The sequence below is a fragment of the Vombatus ursinus genome, unplaced genomic scaffold (genome assembly GCF_900497805.2).
Source record: "Vombatus ursinus unplaced genomic scaffold, bare-nosed wombat genome assembly UNPS02014802.1, whole genome shotgun sequence".
Lineage (NCBI taxonomy): Eukaryota > Metazoa > Chordata > Mammalia > Diprotodontia > Vombatidae > Vombatus > Vombatus ursinus.
Window position 1 is genome coordinate 24,042,560 of NW_020954580.1, and position 24,306 is coordinate 24,066,865.

Here is a 24,306-nt window from a genome sequence, read left to right on the forward strand (position 1 = left end):
CAGTATCTTTGCCAAGAAAACCCCAAGTGGGGTCATGAAGAGTTGGAGACGACTGAAACGGCTGAATGACAACATTCATTAACTTGCATGAAGAATTTTACAGTTGGAAAGGGGCCTTCCCTGTGCCAGAAACAAGAATGTAAGGATCCCCTTTACAAGCTACCTAATGAGTGGCTTATCCAGACTTTGCTTGAAAACGTCCAGTGGGGGGAACCCACAGCATTCCAAGGTATCTCATTCCACTTTTAGATAGAACTACTAGGAAATTTTCCCATACATCAAGCCTAAAGCCGCCTCTCTGCAACCTAAGTTCTATGACATATATAATTCCATGAAGCACCCGAGACTTCCCGAGGTCCCCAGAATCACCACATTCCAGATTTAAGGTCCTCTTTGCACTTAAATACAGTCAGAATAGCTCACTACTTACTCCCCACCAATGTACCAGTTGTCTTGACTTCTGTCTTGCCACTGGACTGAGATGACTCTGGAGTGAAGCAGATGACATTTCAAAGCTCTGCCTCACTTAAATTGAATTTACTTGAAAGTCAAGACATCACCCTAGTGATGTCATTGGTCTTTTCAAAAAATGAAGACTGAACAGCAACAATAATACTTTCTTTCTAGTCTTCCAAAGGACACAATTATTTTAATGCAAAGACATTTTATGAAATGGTATAATTACTAAAGTAGCAATAGAACTTTCCTTCATAAATCTGGATTATACTCTCCCACAAATAACACCATCCCTAAGAAGAGTAAACATGGAGAGAAATAATGCAGAGGGGGAGGATCAGTGTGATTGAATTGCCAACATGCAGCCCCCTCAAATTAACTTTAGGGCTTCCTTCTAATAAACCACAAAGGGCTTTTTGGGTCTGGAATGCCATGATTTTCTTCAGGCCTCCCAAGCCTTTGGGTCTTGCCTTACAAATAAATCTGAGCAAGTACAAAAGTTAGGCTAAGAGAAAAATTCATTATTTTCTTCCTGTCCCACATTCTTGCTTCATTATATATGTGTGGCCACCAATAAGCATCCCGGGATTTTAGTTGCCTTACTCATATGACAATCCTTAAAATTCTTAGTCAGTGATCATATTTCCATAAATCTTCTTTTCTCCTGCACAAATATCCCCAGTTCTTTCAATCAGTCCTCATAAGGCATGATCATCCAGGTAGCCTCTGGCGGATCTCCAGCTTGTCAAGGTCCTTCCACAAATATGATGCCCCAAACTGAACGAAATACCCCAGATGTGGCCTGACCAGGCAGAATACAGCAGGGCTACTGCTAATCACCTCCCAGATCTTGAAAACTAGATCTCTTAATGCAGACTGATCACATTACCTTTTTTTCTTTTTTGGCTGAAATATCATATCGTTGACTCATATTACCTTTATGAATTTCCCTGGAATATTTTTTTCAGTTTCTTTGATCCCAAGTGTAAGACTACATTTGTCCATGTTAAATTTCATCTTATATGATAAAATATGGAAAGTGCCATGTTAAGACATGCACACTAATACCTATTGCAGCTATGAACTGGTTCAATCATTTTGGAAAATTATTTGGAATTATGCAAGAAAATTCCCTGCTAGGCGCTATACTAACCAGCTTTTTACGAATATTATCTCATTTGATCCACACAACAACATTGTAAGATAGATGCTATTAAAATTGTTACTATTATTCCCATTTTACAGTTGAGGAAACTGACACAGAAGTTAAGTGACTTGCCTAGGGTAACATAGCTAGTAAGTATTTGAGACCAGATTGGAACTCAGGTCTTCCTGACTCCAGGCCTAACAGGCCTCTCTATCTAGTGTGCTACCGGCTCAAAGACAGATCCCAGATATGTGAAAATATTTATTAAAGCAGTTTTGTGGTAGTAAAAAATATTTGGAAACAGAGTAGGTTCCCATCAATAGAACAAACTATCCTATAGGGTGTGCTGGAGCCAGCTCTAACCAGTTTGCAAGAGCTGATTATTAAATTTTCATTGTGACCATTTAAATTGCAGAAAGTGACAATCACTACAAATCAGGGCTTGATTTATTGTTTTGTTAATTGTAAAGTTTAAGTAAGTGTTAATAATGCAGAGCAAACTTAAAAGTGGGTGTGTAAACATTTTTTTTGGGGGGGGAAGGAGTACCTGGTTGTGAAACATTTATCAGTAAAACCCTATATTGCTCTCTTTACATTGCTTGAGGTCAGCAGAACAGTAGAAAGCTCGGGGAGTGAAGAAATCATCAGTAGATCGAAAGCCTGGTGACTATAGGCTAATAACAATAATCATAACTGAAATTTGTATAGTGCTTTGGGCAGCTAGGTGGCTCAGTGGATAGAATGCCAGGCCTGGAGTCAGGAAGACCTGAGTTCAAATCTGGCCTCAGACATTTACTAGCTGTGTGACCCTGGGCAAGTCACTTAACTTCTGTCAGTCTCAGTTTCTTCATCTGTAAAATGAGCTGAAGAATGGAATGGCAAACCACTCGAGTATCTTTGCCAAGAAAACCCCAAATTGGATCATGAAGAGCTGGACACAACTGAACAACAACAAATATAGTGCTTTAGTTTGTAAGGTTAGCTTTGTATCCATTATCTCATTTGAATCTCACAATGTCCCCGGTGTAACAGAATTAAATACTATTGTACCTTAAGAAATAATGTATATGGGGGGGGTAGGTGGCGCAGTGGATAGAGCACCGACCCTGAAGTCAGGAGGACCTGAGTTCAAATCGCGCCTCAGACCAAACACTTGACGCTTACTAGTTGTGTGACCCTGCGCAAGTCACTTAACCCCAATTGCCTAAAAACAAAACAAAACAATGCATATGAATAATTCAGGGAAACATGGGGAGACTTGTATGAACTGATACAGAGAAGAATAAGGAGAATTAGGAGAAAAATCTACTCAATGCTTGAAAGAAATGGAGACTCTCAACACCAGAGGATATTTAGCTTAATTGCCATTATCAATCTTGGTCCCTTAGAATAAATAAATAAAACATTCTTACTTTCAGTGTCAAGACCGGGAATTGAGAACGAGTAGTGTTGCATATGTTGTCAAACAGGGCCAGGAGGAAGGTCAATTTTGCTTAACCTTTTTTCAGCACTACAAGGGAAAGTTCAATGGGGGAGGGGAAATGATTATGATGTTTTAAAAAAGTACCTTAATAAAAGTTTTTTAAAATCATCTTAGACTGGGTTTATAGAGATATTTTTATATCCACGTCTCTATCATTGAACATGTTATCTATTTCAGCTTTCCCTTCTCAGCAAACTTGAGAAACATGCCACCTGTACCTTTATCATCTGATAAAAAATGTCTAATAGCCTAGGGCTAAGGACAAATCCTGGTTCCTCCACCAGGGAATTCCTTCCAAGATACCACTTATGACTAATTTTTGGATCCAGTCATTCAAACCAATTCTAAGACTACCTCATGGTACTTTTACCTAGCCTTCATGATGCCATCTTGCCCATACAATGAGCATCAGAGCTATTTTGTACAATTTATCCAATGCTGGTAAATTAGGGAGGCAAACTATGGCTATAGTATTGACCTGACCTACCAGTCTAATAGCCCCTTCAAAAAAGGAAATGAGTTCGGCTGGTAAGATCTGTTTTTGATGCAGCTATGCTAGCTAACTCCTGTGATCACTACTTCCTTTTCTGGATATTTATTAAACCATCCCTTTAATAATACAGTCTAAAATTTTACTAAGTAATTGAAGCAAAGAGCTTATAAGTTCATAGTTTGTAGACTTTATTTTCTTCCTTAGTTTGAAAATCAGGACATTTGCCCTTCTCTGTCCCTGTATCAACTCTCTCTTCACATCACCTCTATCTGTATTACCTTTCCCACTATCCATAATTCATGGATGACCATTGACAATGATTGACTCAACAGTCACACCAATTTTTTTCCATCCATAGGACATAGTTCTTTTGAGCCTAGTAACATGAACTCACCAAGGACAACTAGATGCTGTTTTATTATCTCCTTTCTTATCTCAGGTTTTAACTCCTTAATAATCATTCTTTTTGGTTCTATTCTTTCTAGTCCAAAGCTTATTATTGTTGTCAGAGAAAACACAAACTAAATCAGATTTGAGTAGCTCTGTGTTCTTCCTCTCATGTATTATCATAATCTCTTCCATTATAGCCAGCAGTCCTCATTCTTTTTTGATCCAGCTCTTGTCCCTGACATAGCTTTAAAAAAGACAACAACACTATTTGTTGTTTGGCATTAATTATCAATCTTAGCTTACTCAGGGCTTTGGAGCTCATTTATTTTATTTTATAGGACCACTTTATGTCCTTGTTTCTCTCTACTGTAATAGTAGTAGTATAAGTAGTAGTAGTAGTGGTAGTAGTAGTAGTAGTAGTAATATTGTTGTTTGGTCGTTCAGCCGTATCCAATTCTTCATGACCCCGTGGACATAATCCATGGGTTTGGGTTTTTGTTATTTTTTTTTTTTTTGTAAAGTATTGGAGTGATTCCTTCTCTAGTATGTCCCCATTTTACAGGTGAGGTAAATAGGGGTTAAATGACATGCCCAGGGTCACACAGCTAGTAAATGCCTGAACCTGGACTTGAACTCAGATCTTCCTGATTGCCAGGTCCAGCTTGCCACCTATAGCACTTACTATGTGTCAGGCATTGTGCTAAAACACTTATGTTTTACAATCATCTCATTTGATCCTCACAACAACCCTGGGAGGTAGGTGGGTGCTGTTATTATCCCCATTTTACAAATGAGAAAACTATGTTTTTTTCAAACCTAAGTTGGTTAATGAGTTCCCTGTGTAGCCACATTAGTCTCTTTAAGCAATTCTCCTTTTTTTTTCCCTCTCTGGAATTATTTCTCCCTTCCCCTCTCCCCATAACATGCATCTGTGGTCAGCTTTGAGCTTCCTTACAACAGTTTCTATCTGTAGAACTTCCCTTCTCCCTTGAGTCTTAGAATTTTTGTCTATGGGAATCTTACTGATCCTTTCCCTGAACCCTTTGAAATCTGCCCTCCAAAAATCTGGGGTGTGGTTCAGACCATTCCTGGCTTTCTTTTCCTTTTCTATTGTGAATGCTGAAATGAAACAATTACTTCCCCAAAAGGTTCCCATCATTTCTGCTGTAACAACCACTCCTCCCTTGGTGAGAATAAAGTCTTCAGCAGCAGTTTCCTTCCCTCTTCTCTCAAACTTAACTTCTTCCCCCACTCTCCAACCTTAAAAGAACAAGCAAGAGAAAAACTGGAAGACAGGAGGGAACTTGGAAGGCAGTTTCTGAAACAGGGAAGTAAACAATGCCAGGAGAGGAGGTATTGGCTGTGGCCTCGATTCCGATTGCTCAAACCTGCTATTGTGCTGTTTGCCAATCAACTTTTGGCTTCTAGTTTCTACTGAAATGACTAATTAGTGTGCACAGAGCAGCCCATTATCCAAACTCCCACACCACGTGCTCCATTTAACAGCTGGCCTGTATGGACCTGTCCGACTTTCCGAATGCCAGGTGTAATGAATGGCTCCCAGGGTCCTGATGACTTGGGAGGTGCCTGATCTCAGTGACTCTCTTGACCACATTAGCCAAGTGCTAAAGGGTTGAAAAGTAACCCTCCCTGGCACCTGAAGCAAAGTTGATTTTTAGAAAGACCCGGCAACTGGCAGCATTTAAAGACTCGGGAGAGCTTAGGTTCCCACTGAAGAATCAAAGGCATGGCTATTACCTGATCTCTTCAGAAAAAAAGAAAAAAGCAACAGGAAGCTAGTTGACTTCTTGTCCTTGAGTCACAAGGAAAATGGCTAGGCTAGGGGTGGAAGAAGGGCAGCCAAATTGGTATAATGGAAAGACTTCTCGATTTAGAATCAGAAGACCTGGGTTTGAATCCTTCCTCTGACAATTAATTACCTGTGTGAAATTGAGAGTCACTTCATTTCTCTGGGCTTAAGTTTTTTTTTTTTTTTTGTAAAATGAAGAGATGTGAATGTGGCAACCCATATCTGATCCCTGCTACCGGAATGACTGAGGCTGGCAGAGCTCTTGAGCCGCATTGGGCTGGATTGATCAGGTGTCCATACTGAGTTCAGCATTGACAAGCCTGGTTGTCGGGGAGGGGCAAGCTGGGCAGGGAGGGAGTCAGAGCAGGTAAAAGATCTCATGCTGATCAAAGTGGCACCAGGCTGTGAGTAGCTCCTGCCTTTTTAGCTTGGGAAAGATTGGGAGATTAAGCCTTTAAAAAATGAGGGTGTTGGACTAAGTCTATAATAATAATTTAATAGCTAGCATTTATATAGTGCTTTAAGGTTTGCAAAGTACTTTACAAATATTATTTAATTTTATCCTCACAACAAATCTGGGAGGCCTCTTTTACAGATGAGGAAACTGAGGCAAATAGCAATTAGTGACTTGCCCAGGGTAACACAGCTAGTTAAGTATCTGATTTGATTTGAACTCAGATTTTCTTGACTTCAGGTCCAGTGCTCTATCCACTGTGCCGCCTGCCTGACTCTTTCTGAGACCCTTTCAGCTTATAACCTTTGGCTCCTGTGACACAGAGTTTACCAAATTATACCAGCAGGATGATTAGAGAGCATTTAAGGTTTGCAAAGTGCTTTATATACATTATCTTCACAACAACTCTGGGATTGGGGAAACTGAGGGTGAAAGAGATTGGTCACACTAGTTAGTGTCTGAGGCAGGATTCATACCTGGTACTTCCTGACTCTAAGTCCAGCATCCTTTCCACTATATCCTCCTACCTCTAGAAAGTACAGATGTTCCTCAATTGGTAAGTGGACTAAGGACATAAACAGATAGTTCTTTTTTTAATTTTCACATTAGACATGTTGTAAAGAAGAATTAGAACCAATAGGAGGAACCACAAGAAAGAAGAAACAAAACAGAAGGAAAAAAAGAGCAAATAGTATGCTTTGATCTGCATTCAGACTCCATGGTTCTTTTTCTGGATGTGGACAGCATTTTCCATCATTAGACTTTTGGAGATGTCTTAGATCATTGCATTGCTGAGAAGAGCTAAGTCTATCAAAGTTATTCATTTCACAATGTGGCTGTCACTGTGTACAATGTTCTCCTGGTTCTGCTCACTTCACTCAGCATCAGTCCATATAAGTCTTTCCAGGTTTTTCTGAAGTCTACTTGCTCATCATTTCTTATAGCACAATAGTATTCCATTACATTCATATACCACATCTTGTTCAGCCATTCCCCAGTTGATGGGCATGCCCTCAATTTCCAATTCTTTGCCACCACAGAAAGAGCTGCTATAAATATTTTTTGTACATATGGGTCCTTTTTCCTATTTTTATGATCTCTTTGGGATACAGCCCTAGAAGTGCTATTGCTAGGTCAAAGGGTGTGCAATTCTGAGCTGCCACCTGATACCATGAGATTGGCAAAGATGACAAAAAAAGAAAACGACAATTGTTTGAGGGGATGGGCTATGATAAAACTCTTGGTGGACCTGGGAATAGGTACAACCATTCTGGAAAGCAGTTGGGAATTATACACAAAAGTTTATTAAACAGTGCATGGCCAGTGACCTAGGTTTACCACTGCTAGGCCTATATACAAAAGAGATCAAAGAAAGGAGAAAAGTTCCCATACATCAAAAAATATTTATAGCAGTGCTTTTTGTGTTGGCAAAAAACTGGAAACTAAAAGAATGCCCATCAATTAAGAAATGGCTGCAACGGGAAAGGGACCTATTTGTATAACGGTATTTATAGCAGCTCCTTTTGTCTAAGAATTGGACAGTGAGGGAGTGCCATTAATTGTGGAATGGATGAACAAGTTGTAGTATATGAATGTAATGGAATACTATTGTGTTATAAGAAATGAGCAGGTGGATTTCAGAAAAACCTGGAAAGACTTATATGAACTGATGCTAAGTGAATTGAGCAGAACCAGGAGAACATTATACACAGTAACAGAAACATTGTATAATGAATAACTGTGGATGACTTGGCTATTCTCAGCAATTCAATGCTCTAAGACGATCCCAAAGGACTCATCATGAAAAATACTACCCTCCTCCAGAGAAAGAACTGAGGTAGTCTGAATACAGACTGAAGCACATTATTTTTCATTCTCTCTCTCTCTCTGTCTCTCTGTCTCTCTCTCTTTTGGTTCAAATTTTCTTCCACAAAATGACTAATATGGAAATATGTTTTACATAATTGTACATGTATAACCTATATCAGATTGTTTACCATCTCAGGAAGGGGGGAGGTAAGGGAGGAAGGGAGAGAATTTGGAACTCAAAATTAAAAAAAAACCCAAATGTTACAAATTGTTTTTACATGTAATTGGGGGAAAATAAAATATCATTGTAAAAAATAAAATGTTGTGATCCTGGAAAAAAGAAATGGCTGCATAAATTGTGGTATATGAATATATCCTATTGTGCTATAAGAAATGAGGAAATGGATGATTTCAGAGACATGGAAAGACTTGTAGGGACTGGTGCAGAGTGAAGCAAGTGGAACCAGGAGAACAATTTATAAAATAACATCACCATTATAAAACAAACAATTTTGAAGACTTCTATAAACTGATGACAAATGAAATGAGAAGAGCAAGAGAAATAAGAGAACAATTTGTACAGTAACAACAAGATTGCAAAGACAAAAACAATGATCAATGCAATGAGCACCCATGATTCTGAAGGATCAATGATGAAAGATGCTATCTACCTCCTGACATGGAGGTGATGGACTTAGGGTCCAGAATGAGACATACATACATACATATATCATATATCATATGTCATATATCATATATATGTATATGTATATATATATATTTGAACATTGCTAGTGAGGAAATTTATTTTGCTTGATTATGCATGTTTGTAAAAAAAGGAATTTATTTTTCTTTTCTTTTTTTTTTCAATGGGAAGAGGGGATGGGAAGTAGATAAAAATATATTTCTGTTAATTAAAAAACACTTTGGAACAAAAAAGCAAAGTAACTTTTGTTTCTCAGATATATAGCAATGTTCTTGCCAAACCATGCTGCTAATACCTGAGCTCTAAGTCTCCTATGCAATCATATTCCAAGACTTCTTATGCTGTGGATAAAGCTGATTGGGACTACCAACCTCTCAGGTACTGGTGCTGTTAGAACGAGCATGTACCCAACAAAGGTCAAGCCTTAAAAAAGGTATATCTGTGGTGGCTGCACCTGTAGAGATTCAGGTATGACTAGAAGGGTTCTATAAGTGCAGTCAGCTAAACAGAGTTGGAAAAGGAGTGTGAAGGGGAGGAGGTATGAGTGAGATCTTTTGTTTCTGTAAGCTGTTGAAAGCTCAGGTAAGTTAGTTAGTGATGCTCAGAAAGCATCATTTGGTACCAGCTGTGTTTCCTCCCAAAACCATAATTTAGTGTCTATGCTGTCATTATCTCTTTCCAAAAAGCCTAATTCTCCCTATGTTTAATGAGGTTTAATTTTCAGGAGTCTGAAAGATATCCTCTTTCCCATATGTATGATAACCACCTATAGGAAAGACACCTTCCTCTCTCATGTTTTGCTAGAACGCATTCTAAGAAACCATGATGTCAAGAGAACCTGAATTCAAATCTGACCCCAGACACTTACTGGCTGTGTGACTCTGGGCCAAGTCACTTAACTGCTATTTGCCTCAGTTTCCTTATCTATAAAAAAGGAATGTCAATAGTACTTGCCTCTCAGAGTCGTTGTAAGGATAAATTAAATAATATTTGTAAATCATTTTGCAAACCCTAAAGCACTATATAAATGTTAGCTATTAAAGATGCAAATACCTGAGATGCAAAGTCTCACCATTGTCTTTTTGTGCTGAGCATGAGGAAAACCCTTGTGGACTAGATGGAGAGATATGGGCTAGATGAGAGTAGATGGAGTCAGTACTGGTGCCCTGTGAATTTGTTCTTGACCCCATGCCGTTTAACATTTTTATCAATGACTTGAATAAAGGTTTAGCTAGCTTGCTTATTGGATTTGCAGAAGTCACAAAGGAAGGATAACCAATACATTGGATGACAATCAGAATTTGAAAAGATCAGACAGGCTAGAAACATTGGGTTGAGTCATATAAGATGAAAATTAATAGAGATAAATGTAAAGTCCTACACTCAGATTCAAAAAATCAATTTCTCAGGTACAAGATGGGTGAAATATTGCTCCACAGTGGTTCTGAGATTTCTTCCAACTCTGAAATCCTGTCACTTTGCTGTTCTCAGAATGAACAGGTAAACTTTTAAAGAACTGAGATATTCAGAGAGCATACAGTAGATGTGACAGTATAAATTAGGAGAGGTGGGAAAAGTGCTGTCAGTGTAATGAGACAGAAAAGATAAAGGCTACATTAATAATACTAAGGCTTAAATAATTTACAGTAAACCACTGTTATGGTTAAAAAAATGGGGTATTTGGGTTACATGGATACTGCCAATTTCCCAAGTATTACAATGCAATGAAACACGACACTTAAATTATACTGATCATAATTTAATCTCTTTGATGATTCATAAGGTACATTTGGGATCCTGCAGTGCCTCAGGTGCATACTTTTATATGTTATCAATAGAGAGTACAGTAAAAAACATTCTGGTTATTTAAATTTTCAGGTTGTTCATGTTCCAGACCTACTGGAGGGAATAAGGGAAGGAAATACTCATTCAAATAGTGCCTACTATGCGCTTTTTTTTGAACCAGGGTACTAAAATTTAGATGGTGCTGACGGTGCTCTCAGTTCTAAAGGTTAGAAACAAACAGAACTCAGCAAAGATAATTAGTTAAAATGGGGAACTACCAGGTGGCACTGCTAAGTGCTTTTTTTTTCTTTTTTACAAATACTGTCTCATTTCATCTTCACTGCAACCCTGAGGGGTAGGTACTATTATTATTCCCATTTTACAGTTGACGAAACTGAGGCAAACAGAGGTTAAGTAACTGGCTCAGGGTCACACAGCTAATAAGTATTGGCGGAGGTATTTAATAGGTGGCACAGCTGGCAGAGTGTCTTCCTGGAGTCAGGAAGACCCAAGTTCAAATCTGGCCACAGATACTTACTAATTGTGACCCTGGGCAAGTCATTTAATCCTGTTTACCTCAATTTCCTCATCTATAAAATGAGCTGGAGAAGGAAATGGCAAACCACTCCAGTATCTTTGCCAACACAACCCCAAATGGGGTCATAAAGAGAAGAACACGACTGAAAAAAAGACTAAACAATAATGACTGCCTAACTCCAGGCCCGTTACTCTATGGACTGCTCCACAAGCTGCCCACAATATTGTGTTTACGTGAAGCTAAGGCCCAAGAAGATAGTGCTCATTTTAGGAATGTTTGAAAATGGTTGTTCGTTTTTTGGGGAAAAAAAACAGCCAACAAAATGACATTGCGGTTTTTTCCCCTGGAAGCCTGAGAGCTTTGACATCTAACTTCTTGGTTTAACATTTATTTATCTCTACTCATTAAGAAGTTATGTCGTCAAAAAAAAGTCAAGGAGTAGGTGTGCATTGAGCTATCAAACACAGACGTATTGCCACATCTATTTCAGTAGATCCATTTATAGAACTCAAGATGATGTAGGATGCTTTAAAATTTTAATTGCCACCTATTTGAGACAACCTCATTTCCCACCAGTTTGAGTGGAGACTAAGTTATGTAGGTCTTCCTAATGAGTAGGTAAGCCTTTATAGATTTTTCCCTAAGCCCCACTACACACTGAGCTTACGTGTTTCCTACTGCCCCCTCTAACCACCCTCACTGCACCCTCCCCTCCCCTGCAATTTTGGTTCTATTATTTTGGTTTTAGTGCTCTTAACCGCTGGTCTTTATTTTGGGGTCAAAGAAATAATAGCACAAAGCATTATTTGGGAGACAATCAGTTTTTATCATTTCTGGGCTTTCCTGTTTCCCTTAGCATCATATGTTACTTGGCTTTCTCTCTTCTTACCTCCCCTAACCTATAGTTTTTCAAATCAAATGGTTCAAGTTCATAGCTCCCTACTGTTCTTATTCTATTCCTCAATATTGTCGTTACTTTCTTTGTGCCTGCCTTCCCAATGAAGTAATGCAAAATCCTTATAAGCAGCAAGCATGGTGAACCAATTTTTTTTTTTTTTTGTAATAGAATGCCTGAAATCTCTCTTAGCCAAAAGCACTCTTTCAGCCCACAGGTGTTACAATGTGTGTAGACAGAGAATGTTACAAGCAGGGCCATGAGCAGCGATTTTTGTGCCTCAGGTAAGTGGCATGAAACAAATCCTCGGTTCAGTTGGCCTGGGGAGGAGGTGGAAACTCCAGAACACTGCAAGACTGCTGAGGTAGACATAGTGTAGGAAGGAGTGGGAATGCCAGGCTAAGGGAGAGCTCACCTGTGTGGCTGCTGGGGAGGAAGTAGTGCCACCTGGTAGTTTCCCATTTTAACTAATTATCTTTGCTGAGTTCTGTTTGTTTTTAACCTTTAGAACTGAGAGCACTGTCAGTACCATCTAAATTTTAGCATCCTGGTTCAAAACTCCAGTTGCTCAGCCCTAGTTATAGTTCTGACCAAAAGTTTCAAGTCTTTACAATATTTAAATTCCTGTAGGTTAAATTAAATATTGCCTTCATGTATTCATATCTTTTTGGATATTTTTATGAGCTCCTTATCTGTAAAATATATACATGTCTTTATATTCATGTTCTATGTATATGCAAGCAAATTTCCTTTGATATAGTTAGACTAGAATTATGTAGGAATATCATAGATTTACTGAGACATGTTGTTTTGCCACCTCTCTGAAATGTGTGTGATGGATGCTTTATGTATAATGCTTAAGGATCTCAATGGGATCCACCTCACCAGCATGGTTACTGTGCAGTTTTATCAAAATGAATAGAACAAATTACAAATTGGGATTCAACCCAAGGAAAACAGAGAGCAAGATAGCCCAGCTTGTACCTGCTCTGCCCTCATCAATTTGTTGCCAATTATCCTAAGAGTCATCGGCTAATCTGTGATTTGTACAAAAGATGAGATAAAGCTTACAGGTAAAGGAATCAGGACAAAGTTGGATAATCTCCACCGCGCAGGTCAGGTAAATTCATGTAATATGAAGCTATCTGTCAGAATTTCTGAGAGTGACCATGGCCCACCTTTTCCTACCTCTCTGAGGTCTGAGAGTCCAAATAGATCTCCATAAGTCTCTCCGGGAAAATATTGGATGAATCTTTGCAGTATCATAGACCTAGAAAGAGTTTTCAAGGTTGCTAATCTAGTTCTCTGCACAATTCAGGAATACCTCCTACAAGCATCTCTGACAGCTGGTCATCTAGCCTTCATTTGAATACCCCCAGGAATAGGGAGGGGGAGAGTAATTACTCCATGAAGCAACATATTCCATCACTGAACAACTCTAACTGTTAAAAAGGTCTTTCTTAGGTTGATCGAAAAGCTGCCTTCCTGTAGCTTCCACTCATGGGTCATAGTTCTGGCCCTTGGAGGAAAAGTATAGAGTGAGTACAACAGGGAAAGGGAGGCGTGAAGTAAAAAGAGGAAGCATTGAAGACATGTGAAAAAGACAGTCATCGGAACAGGTGCTTTGCATTTGCATAGTGCTAGATAATCTGTTTCCTTCTAGTTCTAAGATTCTATTACTGAACATAGCATCGTTTCATGCTTTATATTTTTTCAAAGAGATTTGACATACAACCCATTTGAATCTCATGACAACTCTGCAGTATCTACCAAGAGGGTTGATAGCATTATCTGCATTTTATAAATAATCATGCCTTAAGGTTTACAGAGAGTTATGCCTACAGTGTCTTATTTGATCCTTGCAAACAACCCCATGATGAAGGGGTCTTTCCATAGTAGCTGGAAGAGATCTCAGAAGCCACGGAGTCGGACTTCCTCATTTTACACATTAGGAAACGGAGGCCTAGGGAGGTTAATGAGATGGCATAGGTAGTAGGTGTTTGTTATATTTGCTCTTTCTACTGTACCATGGAAGTATGTGTGTTAGCACCCACGTTTTATAGAGTAGAAAACTAAGATTCAAAGAGTGATGTGCCCAAGGCCATCTGGCCAACATGTGACAAAGCTTGGATTCAAATGTAGGTCTTCTGACTTCATTTTAGTGTTCTTTCCCTTTCATCACACTCAGAATAAATGAATGAGTTGCCTGGGGTTGCATAGGATGTTACCACCAGAGCTAGTCTGAGCCCTGGGATCTGCCAATTCTTCCTCTGGCACGCTTTCTTCTGAACACCTGCAGAACATTTGTACTCACCCTTTCACTCCCATATGCCAATATGGCGGCTGTCAGGTCTTTGAGCGTGTGCAGAACAACACCTGATTTCTTCTTTTGGCGATGGTAGGAATGGGGTCCTTTTTTTCTTTCTTCTTGTTTCCATGATGGCTCAGCAAAGTCTTCTGAGTAAAGAATTAAGACCCCCTTTCTGGTGCTATAAGTTTTAGGAAGGGATCCCCATGTAACTTGCTCCCTATTCTGGGGCTTGCCGATCAGGGCTTTGTCTTGGGGTGTCCAGTTCAAATAATCCTATAAAGAAAAGCAACAACCACCAGGATACAGCCTCTTTAAATAACCATCTTGGATGGCATCACAGAGGGCATGCATTTGCATAATGTTTGATGTTTTCCTGACCGTGATCTGTTCTTGTTAACTCTGCCTAATATCCGAAGTCTCGATATAATCCATGAAACCAAAGTTGCTCCTTACTGCCCACAATTAGTAAGCAGAACAGCTAGAATTCTAACCCACATAACTTTTAAGTAAGCTATTCACCCTAGTAGACTTTAGTAGCAATAATGTGGGTTGAGAGGCAAGCAATATGGAGTAGTAGATTGAGAACTGACCGTGATGGCAGGAACACCTGGGTTCTAGTACTGTCTCTGACAAATACTGGCTGTGTAATCTTGGGTGAATTGCTTAACTTCTCAATGCTCTAGGCAAACTCTCTAAGCCAATAAGCCACAGTGATGGTGACCTGCATTGCGAGAAGTTTCCTCACCTGAAGAGTTCCCTACACCAGTGAAATCACAGATTTAGTCCCTCTCCCTATCCCCTAAATGTGGGCTACATATCTGATGGAAGGTCATTGGTAAGCCAGTTCTTTGGCTTGGTGGTCAGCAGGTAACTTGAAATTGATCTCAACCATCAGGATGTTTAAATAGTAGAGTTCTCCATTCTTACCACCCTCTCTAACTAGAACTCTAAGCCATCTCTAACCATCCAGCCAGAATGAAGCTCCATACATCCTCCAGATGTCATATAGCTTTATCTATTTATCTATCTATTTATGGTTATATAGCTTTATCTATTCTGCCTCTATAGGATGTAGTAAAGGCCTTCTGTATATATCTTGTTGGTGAATCTATATACTACCATCAACCATGAAAGTGCTCTACAACATGGGCTTCTAAGCCTAGACAGGACAAATGCCAATATAATGAACACCATTGCAGCTGAAATCTCTTCATGACATAAGACTTTCCAAGGCCTCTCTAGTGTCTCATTTGTTTTCTGGTGGTATCTAATTCAACAAAATTCCAGCCTAGCAAGGAATCTGGTCATCTCCCCATCTCCATCCCCATCTTAAATTTGTTGTTGTAAAATGTTACCTGCATTAAATGTTGGCTATGACCAAGAGCCCCAGAATATCAGAGAATTTCACAAGTTGTTGCACAGACGCATACCCACTCAGCTACAATAGCATACCCTGTTCTGAAAACCTATATGGAAATTCTGATCTTGGACCCAGTCCTCTTCATTTTCAGTTCCTTAGCCCAGCCACGCTAACCTGATAACAGCAGGGGAGTAGGTTGGGGAAGGTGGATGGGGAACCCTCCTGTGGTAACTCTCATTCTGCTAGGCAAAGTAAATAACCTCACAGATTTTCCCGAAAAGAGGAACAGACACAAGAATGACCACCACACCAGGAGCCATGAAATCTGGAGACCAAAAGGACAGCCTGTTCTCCTCCCATCCCCAAATGTACTAGGCTAACAGCTGCGAGACTGACCTCCGGTTCCAAGAAGACCTCCAGCCTCTTCTGTTTGCTCTGGACCACTTGCCCATTTCCACGGCTCAGGAGGGACAGAGTGAACATGTTTCATTGACAGCCCCTTCTTTTCAGAAGTCATTCATCTTGCTTTGGAAGGCTAAAGTGCTTACACCTTAAAGCTTCGTTGGGTCAGCAGGGAGCCCCCAGACTTCACACACCGGACCTTTTATTAGATGCATTTTTCCCCTCTTACAACAGCTTCTTAATGACACCCTGCTCCACAATTTATACAGTGTGGGTCTTTGTCAGAAACAGAACTCCCCAGACCCTTCCAATCCCAAACCTTCCATCCCTCCCAACAGACTCTTCCTCTCCTGCCTACTACACGGACTTGTTGATGTTCTGAGCTGGTTGCTTTGCTACGGGATTCGTGCATCCAGAGATTCATGAAACACCACCATCCTCTTTGTGCACAAAGGTTGTTTCCCAGTTGCCATGGCAGCAAAGGGAAATTAAGTCCCTTAAATCAGCATGGGAAAGCAAAATAGTAACCAAGAGCTCCCTCAAGGGAGAGCAAGGACGCTGAATGGGCCAAGCTCCAATTTCAAGCCCTTCTTACGGAGCTCATCTTACGTTTATAGACCCACCCAAATCCCAGCATGTGAGTGTGCTGCTCTCAACTAACGATTAACTGGCTCATAACAATTTTACATGGGTCACCCAGTTCAAACCCCGCCCCTTTGATGTTTCTCTTGATTGGACTCTGGTATCCCCAGTCTGGACTCACGGAGTCAGTTTCATTTGTTACTGTTTTAGGGGCTCTTGTGTGTGCATGTGTGTGGTTTGCATGGTGAGTGTACGGGCAAGTATATGGCTTTGCTAAATTCCTTTGCAAACATGCTCATACTCCTATAAAGCCATATTCTTTATTCTAGGGGCAAGGTTGTTGTTAACAGGCTCGTGATTGATACTGCTTGGTTTGCCTCAACTCTCTCGAAACGGCAAAAGGGGAGCAGACAAAAGTCACTTGGGTGAAGTGTGGTCCCTGGACTTGTGGTACCCTCACTTCGGCCTTGACACCACCCATCCCTCTCATCCATAAGTGGTCTTTCCCCATTTTTCTTATAGGCGTGCCCCCCTGCCGACTTTCACAAAGGTGTACAGCGGGCAACAGTCCTGTTTACTTTCAAGCTCATTTTAAACAGGGCTTTTCACAGAAGGCAGCCTTGATGTGCTTTATACAAACAACAGTAGGTAGCAGACAGAACAAATGAGGCCTCAGTAGAGGCCCATCTAGCTTTCTGAGCAGACAGAACTAGCTTAGTTCACAGTACTGAGTTATTAGGAGACGTGAGCAAAAACTCAATTTCCCGGGCTTCATTTTCTTCATCTGGAAAATGAGCATCGAGGACTGGAGGACCCCCACTTTAGACTCTATGATCTTATGTTTCATATTTCTGTGCTTTATAGAAAAGAATGGATTTGGATATTAAAGCAAGGAAAAAGGGATAAAGCAGGACAAGGAATGAAGATCCAGGAAAACAAAGAGGTTTTGCTGCTGACGGGTATATTTAATAAAGGAAGAATCTGGGCTATTAGGGTAGATCACAGGACCATAGATTTAGAGCTGGGAGGGACCTCAGATATCATCTAGTTCTGAATTCCAGAAAGGTTCATTCAATTCAATTCACTTCAATCAACATTTATTAAACACCTACTGATGTGCCAGGCACAGTGCTAAATACTGGGTTAAGCAACTTGTCCAAGGTCACATAGGTAATAAATAACAGTGATGTGATTTGAACCCAGGTTCTCTGATTCCAGAGCTCAAATGTTCTACCTACTGTATCACACTGCCTCTTTCCAGGAGATCGGGTCTTTTCCTTTACCTTTTGTTCTAGCTCAAGCCTAGTTCTTGTTAAACTTATTTGAATGTTAAGCCAAAGGGGAACCTAGGAATTTCTAACCTTAAGTTAGATAGTTGTCTGATTCAGAGGCATGTGATCATCATCCTAGATATAGGAACTGAAAAACTTAACCTGGGGGCATTCTGCTTGACTTTTGTTGTTAGTTAGCTAGTTTGTTAGTTATGTTGGAACTATTTACCTGTCCTTATGAGGTTTAGCTACCTGGAGCTGGCAAAGCTAAAGAGTTGGCGGGTAGGTGGTCTTGAAAAGATGAGGCCCAGAAGCTGATAGCAGGGAGCAATGACCAGCAGGGATGACGTGTTCAGCAACCACAATGGCAGCTACAATGAGATCATCAGATCAATGGCCAGCAGAGACCAGGCTCAGTGTGGAGCAGGCTCAGAAAGGACAGTGCCATGACAGCACCAGAAGAGGAGTGGTCCTGTGGTGTCAGAGGCAGGAGGTGATTCTCCACATGGATCTCTGGTCATGTGTGTTCTTTACCCCGGGTTCATTTGTGTGTGCTCTGGCCATACCTGTTCTTTATATGTGCATACCTCATGAATGATCCCTATGTCTGCTCCTTCTTCCCACTAATGATGTATATTTTTGTGGGGAAGTACTCCAGGTTTATTTATTATGGGAGGAAGATGTTCCATTGATACTTTTAAAAAGCCCATTTTACTATTTTTTATTAAATGACTTTTCATTGAATTAGTTTTGACCTCTGGCTATTAAAAAAGAAAAGTAAACACATTAGTGGGGGATGGTGAAGTGAGTTCTCGACTGGAGGTATTCCCACAGAGTGACTTGAACCTATTGTAGCTATCTTAGGGGGCCCCATCTGTTGCAAGAAAATGGGAAGGAAAATAAAGAAAAGAAAGAGGGAGAGGAGATGGAGGCTGAAAAGACAATACTTAGACTCAAGCAAGTCTTAAATGCTTTAATTATGGAATAAGAAGAAAGTGATCAAAGATCATAGATCCAGAGGTGGAAGGGACCTAAGGTATCATTGGGTCCAACCCATTCATGTTATAAATGAGGAAACTGAGGCTCGGAGAGGGTGAGTGACTTGCCTGAGGTCCCACAGTTGGTAAGTACCTGACTGATGGAGGATTTGAATCCAAATCCAAAGGACTCCAACAGTTAGTTATTCAACAAAAATTTCCAGTCGTAGTGTTAAATACTGGGGATAAAAAGAAAGGCAAAAAACACCCAGTCCCTGTTTTCAGAGACCTCACAGTCACTGGAGCAGACAGTGTGTAAACAACTATGTACAAATAAGATACATATAGAATGAATTGGAGATGATCACAGAAGGAAAGAACTAGAATTTTGGGTGTTAGGGAAAGGCATCTTGTAAAAGGTGGAATTTTAGCCAGACTTGAAGGAAGTCAGGAAGCCAGGAGGTGGAAATGAAGAGGAAGAGAATTCCAGACATGGGGGACAACCTCTGAAAACACATAGTCAGAAGATGAAGTTTTGTATTTGAGGAGGACAGTGTCACTGCATCTCAGAAAATAGAGCTCTATCCATTATGTCACACTGTCTCACTCTAATCAAAATTAAAGGTGGCACTACCTCACTGCCACGGTTCATACCATGGACCATATATGTCTAGTCTGACTCCTTTATTTTTCAGGAAACTAAAGCTCAGAGAGACTAAGTGATTTATCCAAGGTGACAAAAGGAGGATTTGAACTCAGGTCCTCTGCCTTCAAAGTCAGTACTGTTTCCACTCTAGCATGCTGGATCAGGGTAAGGCTAGCATCAGAATTAGATACATCTATCCAAAGGGTTAGATTCCCCCCTGTGTAGTGTGCAGTGACAGACCACTGTTGCTTTCTTCTCTTCTCACCCCTCAGAAATTCTCCTCTTAGCCCATTAGCCTTTCCAGGTGTGACTTGGTTTCAATTTGGAGAAGAGAAATGTGTTTTCATCTTGAACCCCCTAGCAGTGTAGCCTCTACTCACAGACTAAACAAATCAGCAGAACTTAAAACAATAAAGCATTTACTTGAACTATAGCAACCAAACAAAACTAACAGGAAAACTCATGAAATAAAATCATTCTTAACTTGGAGGCAGCATGGTACTGAAGAAAGAATACTAGATCTGGAATCCAAAGACTTGGGTTTAAATCCTGGCTTTGTCTCTTACGCTCCGTGTGACCTTGGCCATGACACAGCCTCTCTGGATCTGTTTCCTCTTCCATAAAATTAAAGGGTGGGGCTAAATGCCCTCTAAATTTCCTTCCAGTTCTAAATCTTTGACTTACCTCATAAACTAATGGAAAATAATCCCCCCAGCACAGACTTGTGTGGGAAACTCACACAAAGAGGCCTCTAGAATGAGGGCTGCCTTGAGTTGCTACAAGAATAGCTCTTTAGGCAACAGCTTGGCTCCTTTCACTATCATTGGGTCTCTCTGTCTGTCTCTGACACTATCAATCACAGCTACCTCCGTCTCAGTAGCCATAGTTCGGTTCTAAATCCATGTCTCTGTCATCCATCACTGAAGCACACATATCCTCCATAGCTCCATCCCAAAGCCATCACCTCAAACTGTTTTTGCTGCTGTTCCAAGAAGCTTTGTCCTGTTTCTTCTTTCTAGGACCTGGGATGAGAAGTAAGACATGTCCTTGTTGTTTTTCCATAGGATCTCTAGCCCTAACTCTTAGCTAGGTTAGGAAAAGTGACTTTCTTTTATTTCTTCCCTAGTTCCGACTAGTAGTATATCTCCCCTTTACTGTTCATACCTCATCTTGTGATTTTCTGACACTTGAGATAAACATATGCAATCTTTTTCTTTATTATTTCTGACTCCCATCATGCTTTGCCATGCAAATTCTCTTATGTCTCAAGGTGATACCGAAACACTCATGACAGGGAATAAACATTTAGGGAGTCTTTTGCTGGCATGCCTGCGATCACAGCAATGTCCCTATTCTCTTTATAAAGGAAGAAGTCAAACTGACTACAGCTGTGGTCTGTATTTCCCCCTGGGTTTAATTGATTTATCAAAGAAAGCAGAGATGACTTCTCTCAGCAAGGTCTTTGGGTGGCATACCCAAGGGAAAACGTTAGTGTAAGCTGAAAAGAGCCAAATTTAACAAAACTTCTCATCACTAAGGTCTATCCAAAAGTAGAATAAATTCCCCCTCACTTGGGGTCTTCAAATAAATACTGAATGATAACTCGTTAGGTAATGATAATTATTAATAATATCTAACATTTATATAATGCTTACCATGTACTGAGCACTGAGCTACTTTTTAATTAATATCTCATTTGAAACTCATAACCCTATGTGGAGTTATATAGAGAGGATTCTTGCTCAAAGATGGATTAAAATCAATAGCCTCTGAGTTTCTTTTCAACTCAGATTCTGTGATTTCTTTTTTACGTCAGAATATTTCATAGACTCCCTACCTCCCCCCTCATAAAGGCAGTTATATGATTAGTGTCCATTGATTGAGAAAATATATTGAGACCAAAACCAATTATAAATTCAGCAGCATTTTTAAATGAACGTCTATTTTATTAATTACAGTATCATCTACATATATTTGAAAAATTCTCATATGTGTATGTGACACATTATATATTCAATCAGTGTTAGGTGCATTTGCTTATTCATCACGTTGAGTTGCACTGCATATTTTGTTGGGGCTAAATGAAGAGCAAAATTGTAATGCTTGGTTAGCGTGTTGTCTGTGGACCCCTTGCAGTAACTCCATGACTCCTTAGGAGGGCTTCAGCCCACAAGTTGGGAATCAGTGCCATATTGAATGGAATAAAATTTGCTTGAAAACATTTTTATATAAGAAGTAGAAAAAGGGGGAAAGACAAAGACAGGGGAAGAGTAGTGTGATGGAAAATTGAAACCTATAGGGTGAGTAGCAGGCCTATTGGCTCTACCCAAAGGGATGTAGGGACTGATAGCCACAGAATTCACCCCATTTTTGAGAGGTTAGGTCATCCACACAAGGTGACCGAGGAGTCCCAAGAAGGAAGGTGTCTTGTTGCGCCTAGGTTGGTGGGTGAGTCAGTATCCTGGCCAAGAGAGGAAGATGAGCCCTTGGATTTCTTAACATTGTAGGTAAATTCTCTGGGCCTCTTGTCCCTGCAATTTGTAAGCAGTCAGACCAAAGCCCAAAACGAGCTGCTCCTAAACTGTCATGTTTACATTCATGCTGTGTAATACAGACAATGAACAGATGCAGAGATCAATTAATAGACATTTAAAAGCATTTACTCAGTCTCCACAGTCGTTTATGAGAGGCGCATTTAGAAAGCAATAGAAGTTATTGCTATTATAAAGTGCTTGGGGATCCCAGATGAAAGCCCCTTGTAACTAGAAAGTATTTATAACTCAAGAAGAAACCCTCCACACCCATGTTATACAACACCAACACCACATCCTGGCATGCTCAAACTGTCAGCCCATGCAGCCTGTCTGTTTAAATTGCACTGTAAACCCTATAGGGTGGAGACCTTTTATATACATATATATGATTTGCAAAGCATTATGCACAACCCTGGCATATTCTGTAAATAAATAAAAACCACATGAAACAAAGGAAAAAATATTCCTTCTTAGTAAAGAGTTGAAGATGCTATTCAACTACCTTGTCATTAGCACTTCCAGGGGCATGACACCAAATGATGCACTAGAATGATTAGGGCCATAATTGAGGAAGTAGCCTGTGAAATATTGTAATCATTGTGTAGCCTTTATAAAACATTTCAGATTAGCTAAGTGCTCTCTAATCATCTTAGTCATCGTTCCTCACAGGTCGCCCATGAGATAAGCTAGATCACTGGTATTATTCCTTTTGCGTCTACATGTGCGTGTAGGTTCAGTTCTAGGCACCATGTTATAGGAAACACATCAAAAAGATGGCGAATATCCAGAGACAGGTAACCAGAATGGTGAAGGCCCATGCCAAAAGAAGACACGTCCAAGGAATGGAGAGGAGTGTTTAGTCTGGAGGAAAAACGAGTTAGGGAGCCCATTACTACCACCCTCAAGAAAAGGGTTTAGAAAAAGAAAAGAAAAGTGTTTAGGCCACAGTGGGCAGAGCTAGGAATGATAAGTGAAAATTACATCCAGGCTTGACATTAAGGCAAAACTTTCTGGAACTTAGAGCTATCCCAAAATGGCAGATCTAGATGCAGCTGGAAGGGGAGAACAGTTCTTTCTCATTCCAGGTCTTCTTTTGAATGAATCCAATGAGATTCTTTTCAGGTATGACTTGGGACTTGGTGTCCACTAAGGTTCCTTCCAACTATGAAATTCTGTGATAGACAAACAGATTGGGACGCAGAGGGATTGGGAAGCAATTTGCCCAAGGACACATAGAAGCAAATCATAACTTCTGTCATCTAAATAAACGACATCATTTGCTTAGCGTCTGGCTCCAGATTCCACCATATTGCTTCAGCTCTGTAATCCACATCGCTAGTGCAATGTGATAATTGAATTAAATGGATAACAAAATGAATATGTAAAATTTTATTTAGTAGAAGATGAGAACTATCGCTCTTTCCCATTATGTTGCTCTTATTTATTTGACTTCAGGCACACTTTTGTAGGTGGAGAACCTGAGGCACACATAGATTGCTCAATGCCAGGACGTCAATCTCACTGTCTCGTATAGAATTCCATAGCAGACTTTCTAGAAAGAAGCAGCTGGGCAGATATGCCCCCTAAAATGTCCTGAAGTCTTTGGGGACAGGAATTCAAAATATCCCTCAGATGGAATAATAGGTTCTCTGGGTAGTTGAATGTCTGAAATCCTCTGCTTCTTTATAAAATTCATATCATAGGGTGAAGGGTGATTTTGAATTAGAATGTTTATTTTCTCAACAAAGAGATATAACCCAAATTGAAGCATGAGGCTTAGGATACAACTTCACAAGTTGGGGGAAAAAAACAACTCCCTTAGCTAAGAAATAAATCATCACCTAGGAAAAGTGACTGGAGCTTTTGAAATGAAGATGAGTCGTTCCCTGCTTTTAAAGTGACACATATGATTCCTTGGATGTAATAAAACCTTAAAATGAGGGACAACGATTACATAAAGGTTGAAAAACATGCTGAACTTCAACAAACAGTTGACCACCAAAGCAAACTTCACAAAATATACCCAGGGCAAGAAACATGCCCTAAAATTAACAACTTTGTAAGACAAATTCAGCTGAGGAAGGGAGAGAACCTGATCTATGAGACTCAGTAGTGGAGAAACCCCAGGACACTTTGAAATGCTGCTTTGGGGGGTCCTTGGGGAGGACAGAGGTACAGGGTGGAACTGGTATCACAGAAAAGTTATGCCTGTGGAGGGAAAGGGGGAATCAGAATTCTCTGGTAGCTTTCTACTTAA

The 24,306-nt window shown here is 40.1% G+C and overlaps 1 protein-coding gene across 1 annotated transcript in view; it reads right to left on the reverse strand.

The window, feature by feature from the left end:
* Positions 1-16,120, reverse strand: part of KIAA2012 (KIAA2012 ortholog) — a 161,313-nt gene extending 145,193 nt beyond the window's left edge. Inside the window, exons 1-2 of the mRNA XM_027873801.1 lie at positions 16,034-16,120; positions 14,281-14,550 (exon numbers count right to left, since the gene is read on the reverse strand). Coding sequence (XP_027729602.1) covers positions 14,281-14,550; positions 16,034-16,120 — 357 coding nt within the window. The remainder of the gene's footprint in view (positions 1-14,280; positions 14,551-16,033) is intronic.
* Between the last annotated feature and the right edge of the window lie 8,186 nt (positions 16,121-24,306).